At 33.8% G+C, this 11,596-nt stretch overlaps 1 protein-coding gene across 1 annotated transcript; it reads right to left on the reverse strand.

The window, feature by feature from the left end:
- Nucleotides 1-2,053: 2,053 nt before the first annotated feature.
- Nucleotides 2,054-11,110, reverse strand: LOC120091258 (tRNA synthetase class II (D, K and N) family protein). Its single transcript, XM_039049207.2, has 15 exons — nucleotides 10,541-11,110; nucleotides 10,300-10,443; nucleotides 8,647-8,756; nucleotides 7,895-8,006; nucleotides 7,666-7,737; nucleotides 6,946-7,037; nucleotides 6,530-6,650; nucleotides 5,939-6,061; nucleotides 4,831-5,026; nucleotides 4,554-4,741; nucleotides 4,395-4,466; nucleotides 4,185-4,283; nucleotides 3,789-3,869; nucleotides 3,260-3,317; nucleotides 2,054-2,415 (listed from the first exon to the last, which is right to left on the reverse strand). Exons 1-15 carry the CDS (start codon nucleotides 10,913-10,915, stop codon nucleotides 2,246-2,248), a joined length of 2,013 nt encoding a protein of 670 aa, XP_038905135.1. The 5' UTR covers nucleotides 10,916-11,110; the 3' UTR covers nucleotides 2,054-2,245.
- Between the last annotated feature and the right edge of the window lie 486 nt (nucleotides 11,111-11,596).

The following is an 11,596-nucleotide window of genomic DNA, read 5'->3' on the forward strand; positions in this document are numbered from 1 at the left end:
AAGACTAAAATTGCAATTTAACCTAATATTGTTTCATACATTGTGAATTTAAGTTTTTTTTTTCACTCTCATTAATTAATATGAATTTGATAGACATGGTTAATGATTTATATTTACAGAAATAGAAAGTATAGAAATGTGTGGTTCACGTTTGACAATTGGTTGGTTGGATTTAATAATTAGAAGTTATTAATAATGATTAATATTAGAAAATTATAAGTTACAATGGATCATTAAGTATTGAGATTTGGGTTTGGGAAATCTCATTTTCTTAGCCAACAAGAGCATAGCTCAATTGACATAATATTCATACTATCAACCTCGTGGTTTGAGATTCAATTCCTTCACCCCGCACTTTAATTACAATACCTCTTCAAAAAAAATCTCATTTCCTTAATGCACAAAAAATAGGAAACCGAAATGCTATAAATATGCCCACAATTATCTAAACATTTTTACATTATTAATCTGTTTGATTTTTACATAATAACTCCTATTTAGTATATTTATTCTTAAATAAAAATTGGTTCATTCTACTCATTAAAGAAAGGGAAACTTTGATAAACAAATTGTGATTATTTTTTAGGGTAAAAATCAATTTGACTCTAACATTTAGCCGGATAACATCAATTTTTACCCTAAACTTTTACTTTCATCAAATTGAATCTCAAACCTGGATAAGTTTGGAAATTTTAACTTCAAACTTTGAAAAATGTTTTGATTTTAGAAAAGTTCTTTATCGAAATATTGTTAAATAAAAATAGTATCCACATAAAATATGTGTATATTAACAAAACTGATAAGATTTCAAAAGAAAAGGGAAATAAAACTAAATCATTGTAGAGATTTACAAGTTTTGGTAAAGTTATTCAATGGCTAATTTTTACATTAATCCAACTTAATTTTAATTTTTTGCAAAATTTGATTCTAGAGAAAAAAATTTGTAGCTTTTTTTTTAATTAGTGAATAAATTAGCAAAAGTTAATTTTAGTTTAGAATTTAATTTGGTGATTAAAGTTTAGGGAAGATTCATTTCATTTGGTTTTTCGATCTTTTTGTACACAGTTTATCGATGCAATAAAGTAAATGTAATGTCTTGAGTTTTAAACAAATTAATAAAAAAAAAAAAAAAATACTTGTGATACAGATGTTTTATACTTGTCTTTTTCCAACTCCACATTTATAAAATTGTATAATTCATTTAACACTCAACCATTTTAATTTAAAGATCAATGAAACAAAAAATGGTAGATTTTAAACCGTTTAAATGTAAAAAAATCATAGTATCATGGTAAGAATTTTGAGTTTGATAAAAGACATAGAGGGAAACAATTCAATCTATAATTATCATCTATCTATAATTTAATATTCAAATTTTGAGTTGTCATGTAAAATTAGTCATGATGAGTGCACACCGACTCTATATACATGAAACAAAAACATATTATTGTGATAAATGCTTAAACCTCATTTGACAATAATTTTATTAATAATTTTCTATTTTTAAAATTTATATTTATTTTTTCCTAAATTTCTGTTCTTGGAAAACCACCTAAATTTTTAGTCAAATTCTAAAAACAATAATAATTTGTTAAAAATTAAAAGTGAATAACAAAACATTAATAGATAAAAGTAATATTTATAAACTTCATTTACACGAAAATTTTAGTCAATAAATAATTTATAAAATTCTCACTATTATTCTTCACATTCTCTCTTTTATCTTCTACATTTTTTTAACAAAATCACAAACAATCAGAATACTCGTCTAAGTCGCCACTTGTTTGTAACTTGTTTGACAATTGAAAATAGTCTATCTTCACCAAAATTATAAACAACAAAAACATACAAACCAAATTTAAAAAGACATTTAAACAAACAGCCAAATACAGTACAATCTGTCCATAGCATGTATTTCCCAGTTTCATCTCTACTGTACATGACATCAAACTATAACGTCCATCACCAGCCACACCAAAAAATTAGGTCAAACTTATAATCCAATATCTCCTAAAAATCTGATCATGTTCGAAGTGGAAACTAGAACTCTGGATTTGATAAGTTTTGTTAAATTATAAAGATTTTATGCTTATTGTTCATCATTGCATCCTAACAAGGATTCAAAATATGCAACGAGGCCATTGTCCATTTTTCTCGAGTCAAAAAATTACTGCCCAAGTGAGGTGAATATAAAGTTAAGATTTGAATTAAACGAACCAAACTAAATGAGTATTTGAAATAAATTTTATTGGTTGTGATATGATAAATCCTTGAGTTGTTGGGGATCCACTTCTGAAGGAGCTCTTGTGAGGGCACATTGTGCTGTTGATGTCTTTGGGAAAGCTATGACATCCCTAATGGAATTTGCATCTGCTAATAACATGACTAATCTGTCCAACCCATAAGCAATGCCCCCTGCACCAACAGAAAAGGAAAGTTCAAACAAATAATAATGATGATAATAAGTTAGTGTATGTCATATCATTAATGGCAACGAGGAAATCATCAATCTTTATTGGTAGATTACACCACCCATATATTTACTCAGTCCGTTCCCACAGCAATACCTCATATTGGACTTCTTTTTTCAATCTCCCTCTTTTTTTGGATAGGCAAAGTAAACAAGGACCCACATTACGTTTTACTCATGACCAACTAATTTTTTAGGAAGCTTCACCCATAACCGAATTCTAGAGACGAACAAACAAATTAGATTATTAAATTTTCCACATGGGGTCTTCAAAGATAGATGGTCATGTCAAGCCTCCTTACCCAAAGGCCACCCCGGGCTGATTTTCCAATCCGAGAGATTGAATAAATATTGGAATAATTTACATATCTAACATAGTCATAAACACTAGGTAGAAATTCTCCATAACAACTAGAACAAAAAGTTCTTCCTCAAGTTATTCTATCATAAGTCAGATTGCATGAAAGATCAAAAAATCTAAGAAAGTTTTCAAGTCACCCTCAAAGAAATTATGCAAATGAATAAATAACCAGATTCAGTAAGAAAATACAAAATAGGCAAATACTATTAAATCACCACTTTAAAAGCCTATGTTAGCATACATAGGTTACATTATTAAATTTTCAATATATAATTAATACTTGCATGATGAAAATGCATTTTCCCTACCTCTGGTAGATGAGGCATTTGATCGTAAATAGGAACAATGATAAGATATTAATTAAATCGTACAAACAATAAGGGTGGCTTTAAGTTTAGCCACTGGAAGAGAGCTTTAATGGTCCATACCGTGAGGCGGGGCACCCATGTCTAGTGCCTCCAATAAATAACCGAACTTCGCTTCTGCCTGCCAAAGCCAGAAAAGAACACAATTCATATTGTCGGCAGAAAGAAAAGACCTGAATCACGTTGCTGGAGAACAGTGTATTGTATACATTTTCACATCAAAATTAGGAATTAGGAAGAAACCAAATTGATTGTAGAAGATAATATCTTGGCCGGACCAGCTGAACATATATCGATTCAGCCTCATAGATGAATGGGGGTAAACCAGATTGAGGGGGGGCCAAACCAAATTGTATAATATATGAATATAATTAAAATTAAGATGAATAATTATGCCAGTTTTGTTCTAACAAATATATTTTATAAGCCACCAATCGAACAGAATGTGGTTGGTTCAGTTACACCGAACCATTGTATTGAACTCAAAAGAACCTACTAGGTTTGGTTCCTAAAGATTGATTCTGTTTCTTGTGTGTATTCAATTAATTCTCAAGTATATTACAGTGAACCATGTAACCCTTTTAACCTTTACCTGTTCAGGAGAGATTCCCACAATCTCCAAAACCTTTTCTTGAACTTCACGTTTATGAATTCTCAAACTCCCTCCACCAATCTACAGCAGCAAAGGCGAAGAATTTTAACTCAAGAAGAGAGCACTTATTTCGAGTCTAGAGTAGGCTGTAGTAGAGATAGATAGTAGCAGCTCTTCCAAATATGTGACAAAAAGTATTTTAACCTTATTCTCAAGAATTATAGTTCTTATATAGTTAGTTTTTATCTAGACAAGATACAAGCTTCTTTTGTTTTTGTTTTTTTTTTTTTTTCTTTTTTATTCTGGCCATTCTATGTTTATTTTTTCAAACAAAGGTTGATTTCTCTCTTTTTTTTTTTAATTAATTATTAAAAAAAACTGAGTAATAGTAACTACCTCTACTCCATTGTAAACCATATCATAAGCTAAGGCACGAGCAGAGGGAAGATCACCAACGTCCTCAGGGTTTGGAGCTGTGAAAGGGTGGTGCAAAGCCTGCAAAAGAGAAAATTGCATTTAAACAATCAAAAGCCAAAGAATAAAAACAAACTACATTTAACCTGGAGTGCAGACTAGGGTGAAAATAAGAGGCTACACAAGTCAAACCTCGAGTCGTTGCTCTAGATCATTCCATTCAAACATTGGAAAATCGGTCACCCACAAAATTGAATGCCTAGACTAAATAGACAGAAAACGACAAACAAGTGAGAACGGGAAGAAACATTTAGCATAAAACTAATCAAAATATAGAAAACATAAACTTACATGGTCAACTAAACCCAGCTCATTAGCTACATATAGTCTAAGCCTATCTAGAGTTTTATCAACCGATACTCGATGGCCCACTGCAAACAAGACTAGATCACCAGGTTCAGCAGAGCATCTACTTAGAAATTCCTCCCTACCTGCAGAATCCAAACTTGATACTAGGGCAGGAATCCCTTCAATGCCACCTGAAAGATTCCCCCAAGAACGAGCCAGACACCATCTCAACAATCGACATTTTAAGCATATTGGAAATCTTAAAGAGAAGGAATAGTACCATCGTCCATAACTTTAAGAAAAGGTAATCCTTTTGCACCGGATTTGATCGCCTCTGTATAAATGTCACCCTTTTTAAGAGCTGTGTTTGAATACCTTCTAGCACCAGAGGGCACACACAGCACTTTGATGATTCCGCCACTAGACAAGGCGTCTGCAAAAACCTTAAATGGAGAATCTGCAAAAATATCAGACACCTGCAACTCCAAAGAGAAGATCTATTAATAGCTAATTCAGAGGAATCTTTAGTTCATACAAACTACTAAATTCCCGTGAACAATATCATTGCCTAATTTAGAATTGGAAATGGGGCTTCAATAAACTAAAAACAGTCAACTATAACAATGGTGTGATAAATCTAACAGTTTTCAAAATCTTTGAACTTGTGAGTAGTTTATCATATTCCAAAATCCCTTTTTATCAACAATCAACCAAATATCCTAGACTTGATTAATGGACACTTCAGTAGGAGTATTGAAAATCATAAAAATATATTTGTTATAAAGTAGGGTACTGCCAGTTTAGTTAACTACTTCACTTCACAGAATTTTTCTTATTTTCTTGCATTTTATCAACCAAAATTGTAGGAGATTAGCCTAAACATTTCTGATTATCTTCCTTTATTTCATTTTTTTAATTTTTAATTTATAAATTCAGGCCTCAATGTATTCAGCAAAATGATGGATATTTTTTGGTATTAAGTCTGCCCAAATGCCAAAAAACAGTATCCAGAAAGCCATATTGTGAAAAGGCCAATCTGATTAGAATTAATTGAATGAGGATATTAAGCATAAATCCGAAAGTCATCCATACTTCTCTGAACAATGAAACAAGAGAAAAATGCTAAAGATAAGAGATTCAACCCATGTAAAGTACTAAACAATTTCTAAGAATCTAAAGTAATGCAATAATCAAAATTTTGACAATTCGGACCAATAGGAAACTTCTTTACGGCAGAATAAAAGCCAGAAGGTTCCTTATTCCAATGGACACTCATTGGTTCAAGACATAGATTATATTTATTTATTGTTTTTTTAAATAAAAAAAATCATTTGGAAATTTAATCTAGAAAGAGTTGAATACAAACATAGAAAAGGAGAGGAGTTTACATCATTCAATTGAAGATCAAATCTTGTATCTGGCCTATCTGATCCATATCGACTCATCGCTTCAGCATAAGTAAGCCTCGGGAAAGGATTCGGCAGTTGAACACCTTTTACTTCCCAAAAAACCTACAAGTATAATTTTTATTTACCATCAGTAGCCAAAAAATTGGAGGGCAAAGGACGAACATAGCAAAAGGTGGTACTTTTAGGCCTTGGACCTATGAGCACCTGAATCCCGAGGGAGTATAAGTTTTCTCCTCTTCTTGGATGTAGTTACTACCTCTTATAGACAAAGTTACTTAAAAAAAACCAAAATCCCAATGCCTTGAGGCTCAATTAGAGCTATCAACAAAGTTTACTAGTTTATGACAAAATTGGATCCCTTCAACATAAAACCACAAAACCAGGCAACAACCCACATCATAAAATGGGTGCCAACAAAATGAATGCGTCCAAAAATTGGTGGTGAGAGCAAAAGTTTGTGGCAACTACCTTTGCTTCTTTTCAAATATTTTTCCAGTGCAACCTATACTAATGGACACACACACATTGTGAAATTTGAGCATCAAGTCAATTCTAATAATCAGGGTCTACCTTTCTAATCAAATCTTCATTGAGTCTCAACATGTCTTCCAAAGTTGTAAATGCTAATTCCATATCAAGTTGTGTAAACTCAGGTTGTCTGTCAGCTCTTAGGTCTTCATCTCGGAAACACCTACAAAGAAAGTGATGAAACTGAAGGTGCAAATATGATGTCTGATTCTCTGAATGCAATAGGGATAAATGGATTGAACTTAGCTCCTCATTTTCATGAAAACAATTAAACTACTATTCATTATATCAACTTGCAAACTTTCTATATATATTTTCCTTCGGAAAGAAAAGAGAATAAATAAACACAAAACGAACTTACACGCAAATGCAGGAAATTTGAGAGTATCAAATGCAAATCCCTTGGCTAAGGTGATAAACATGATGGAAGTGGTGCTTGATGATATAATTGTCAGTACCTTGCTATTTGATAATATTTATCAAAACCAGACACCATCAACATTTGCTTAAACAGCTGTGGACTTTGAGGCAAAGCAAAAAATGTTCCTGGCTTCAAAATATACATTTAAACTGAATCAGACCTGCAAGCCATGGAGAAATGCAATCCATATAACAAACAAATGTAAATAAACACAACTATGTTTTATGTTTAGTGGAAAAGACAATTATGTCATTGTAGTAGAACACAATTACGTTATATTTTTTGTTGGATAAAAACAATTATATTTTTTTTTCTTTATTTTTGTTGAGGAAAAGACAATTGATTACATGAAAACTTGACCACCTCGGAACACAGGCATTCAATTGAAGAGGCATGTGTATTATGATTCTATGTCCAGGAGTTTCACAATCAATCTTGAGCAAAATCGTGGGACCCTGATTCTTTGATTTCATTCTTTAATATCATTTACCTAGTATTCAGCTAAAGCAGTGATACTAATTAACAGGATTAATATTTTCAGCATTCTAGCATTAATTCAAAAGGAAAAACAACTCCCCCCCAAAAAAATAAAAAAGCAATAAAGAACAGAGCTAGAGACTGAAAATGGCATCACATTCAGATTTCTCAAGAAAAATATTTGAACTTTTAAGTTTTTGGATTGAAAAATACTAGTTACCAAAACAACTTGCCTTGAGAGAAATCAGAATCAATAAGAGGCTCAGTCTATGTAGACTACCTGAACTCTAGACGGCACCAGATAATCCCGAGCACCTTCTGGAGTAGATCTAGAAAGTATTGGCGTCTCAATCTACCTTATAACCATCAAAAGTTCAGAATTGAAGTATGGCTAGAAAAAATCAATTTGTAACCATCCATTTAGTATAATATGAAGTTCTGATGTAGATGATTCAAGTACACATCAAGAAAGGCAAAAAGTCAGTCGAAAGTCATAAACATGGCAGTACCTCCACAAAACCATGTACATCCTCTAAATATCTTCGAATGAGCTTCACCACTTTATGACGAAGCATTATGTTAAAATTCATTTGCTTCCTTCGTAGATCAAGGTACCGATACCTATAAATACTCAACTTGTTTTAATATAAAACATAATTTTGCATTTATTAAAAAGAAAATAAAAATACGTGATCATCTCTAGTCCATGAGTATTTTAGATACAATAGAGGATTTATTTTACAGCACTCATCCTACAACAAGACTGAAAGTCTAATCAAAGATTAGGGAATAAAGAAAGTTAAGAGTATTTGATGCATCCAACCCACCCTGGTTTAGGCAAGGTAAACTTGTCATAAGACTGAATGATGAAACTTTATTGATAAGAAGACAGCCACGTAAATAGGCTGAAAAAACTAGAAACCAACTAAAGTGGCTACAGGGCTTCACCAAAATAAACAACCACAGTTAACTAGGCTGTAAAAACTAAGGGACTGAGATTATGAAATAAAGCAATACTTGGAAAAGGGCTTTAAAAGACGGCTTGGTTTAAACAAGAACTTAAACCAAGAAAGGAAAGGATTATTCAAGAAAGACAAGATGTTCTACATAACACACCCAAGGAAAAAATGATCATGAAAAAGAAACATTTTATCTCATTACCACATAGAATACGAGCTCACAATATAAGCATCGGTTTAATAGGACATAAAGAAATTAGATATGGGCCTGGGCCTGAAGTGATAGTATATCAAACAACTACCTCAGACGAATTTCCTCTTTAGCAGAATCCTTTGCATCATCAGCAGTTGTAACTAAAAAGGGCAACTTTGATCCAACAGAATTTAATATTTGAACATGCTCTGCAGCAACCTTGAATATATCATGAAATTAACACCATAGCAATAACTGAATAAGTAAAATGATCGTTAACTCATTGATAACTTAGACTGTTCTAGAAGAAGAGGACTAAGATAGTGAAGAAAAAGGTCCAAACTCTATACTACTTCAATCGACAGCAACCTACAACTCATCTCTCTATCTTTTGTGAGAAACATTACTTTTCATTCCATGACTGAGAAGTTACAAGAAAGGCATCGGTGGGAACAAATATAAAAAAGTCACTCTAATTGGACTTGATCACAAAACAAAATATTGTGAATAATCCATGAGTTGCCCAAAAAGTCAACTAAATCCCCACTTTTTTTAGGAATAGACTGATGTTGATCTCATTGCTGAATGAAAGGTACAAAAGGCCTCACAACCACCATAGGTGGATTACAAAGAAAAATCTCCAAGTGATTAAAGTAGAAATTGTTGGATCGGAATAAATGGTATGCAATCATTTAAGGTTGCATTCTTTCAATTCCTTGAGTTGCATTCTTTCACGAATGACTGTGATTTTTTAATTTTAATCGATTTGAAGAAGAGATATGACTATTCGAACGGCCACAAATTAGTCTCTAAATATGCCTCCTCTCCAAATTGGACTTACATTTTTCCATGAGCAATTTTCTCCTAAAAATCTTCCCTCATTTAAAAATTTGTTGACGTTTGGTTTACTCTACAAAGTAGAATTTGTTGGATTTTGTGGACAAGGTGTGAATTGCATAAGAAAAGTAATGTGTTCTATTCTAAGAGACAGTTACTCTTAAAATTTAGGCGTTAGAGTAAGTAAAATTGTCTTGAAAAGATAACGTGAATTCGTTGGCTCATATTTTTGCTTGTATAAGAGGTTACTAATTTTCTGGTTTTATGTGATATTGTTATATAACAAAAAGACTCTACCTTAAAGAGAAGTGAGCATTTACACCAATAAAGAGTATTACAAAGAACAATCGCAATAAAACTATCAGAAAGAGATGACTTATCATAGAAAATCTGACTGTTGCTTTTGCACCGTAAAATTCCACAAACCCAATCCCTAGCCTCTCCTTAAAAAATTCTAGAGTTTCTCCAAAAATGTGGCTTTAATTGCTACAACCTTAAAATTCTTGCCTTTGAGTTGAGATAAACACCACACAGCCAGCAAGTGTTCCACGCTAGAATCAGCATCTATGTGGAGACACCGGGACATCCCAAAAGAACTAAACACTTCCCCCGCAACTAACCAATCTCATGTTACTAATAACCGTGACCAAGAACTCCTACAATTATTGATTGGTAAGAATGAATGAATTTATTTTGCAAAAGGCTTAAGATGTATGGAAATTCCTCCAAGATACTAAGTTCAAGCACGATATTATGTACTTGGTAACTTCAAAATCTTGTTAAAATTCTTGTTAACTCGGGAGATGGCCAAGTGGATCGTGGGGGAAAGGCTTGAGCATAATGCATTGAGCAAGAAAACTGAAAACCTTTCCAACCCAACGCCTGGCCAGATGAACAGTAAAACGAAAACGAAATTCTTACATACCTCTATCAAGCCAGTTTTCATTTTTACATTAACTGAATCACCAGGCCGAGACCGAACAGTGCCTTCTACAGCAACAACATACTCAAGTCGCAAGTCGTTAATAGTCGAATGAGCATCTGGAAACTCGTTGGGGAGCGTAGTCACCTAATTCAAGCAGTAAAAATCAATTTTCAACAATAGAACTTCTTCAATTTCAAGGTAAACCCAAGAATTCAAACAGAAGTAACATAAAAATAAGCACCTGAACAATACCACTGTGGTCTCTAAGATTGAGAAACGTCAGACCACCATGAACCCTATGCAGAGCAACCCAACCACAGAGCCGAACCCGCTTCCCAACATCGTCAACCGACAATTCACCACAGAACGCCGTACGATTGATCCACTGAAGAGAGTCTTTAAAAGGCGACTGAGAATTCGAAGTGGGAACGAGGGTTTCGGTGGCAGAGGAAGGCGGATGACTGGCGGAAGCGGAAAATGAGGAAACGGGTCTATGAGTTCTGGAAATAGATTTGGCAAGGCGGAGATGGGAAAAGTGGTGGAAGATGGGGAGAAATTGAGGAGGCTTGGGGCGAATAGTGGAGAAAGGAAAAGCTCGGAGGAGAGAACGGGACATGGCGGAGGGTTTTCAGGTGGTGTAATGGAAGATTGATGGAGAAGGTGAACAGAGCTGTGAAGGGTTTAAGGATTCTGAAAATGGAGGGCTCGCACAAGAAGGTGAGGACTCTGCGTGTGGATGAAGACGGCTTAGTGGATGGAATTTTGGCGCTTTTTCTTCTTCACTTTTTTCTTTTGTATTTTGGGAGTGCTTATTTGGGGCATTGGGGCATGAATTTAGTTGGTCGGTTTCCTACCTCTTTTTCCATGGTTTCAATAGTGAACATTATTCGAAGTTATGGGTTTTTTTTTTTTTTGATTTAATCTAGAAAGTATCTCGATCAACATTTAGACATCACTTTCGACCGACCATCTAACCACCACCCTCTGACGACTGTCACCAACCAACTCTTGCCACCACCCTCCGATGACTACCGTTGGCCAACTTCAGCCGCCACCCCGACAACCGTCGTTGGCCAACCTCTTGTTGCCACCAACTAATTCCGACCATCATCAACCAATCTTGACCAACCTCTGGCAATCCCCCTTCCCGCCACACTAGCGAAATTTCATTCATCAACTCCATCGGCCAACTTCTGACTGCCACCTTCGACGACCGCTACCAGCCATGAAACACATTAATAAAAACACTCTTAATATATAACAAACTAGAAAATTTTGTATATAAAAACACTTTTAA

Source organism: Benincasa hispida, chromosome 11, assembly GCF_027475165.1.
Source record: "Benincasa hispida cultivar pf3 chromosome 11, pf3_genome.v1.1, whole genome shotgun sequence".
Taxonomy (NCBI): domain Eukaryota; kingdom Viridiplantae; phylum Streptophyta; class Magnoliopsida; order Cucurbitales; family Cucurbitaceae; genus Benincasa; species Benincasa hispida.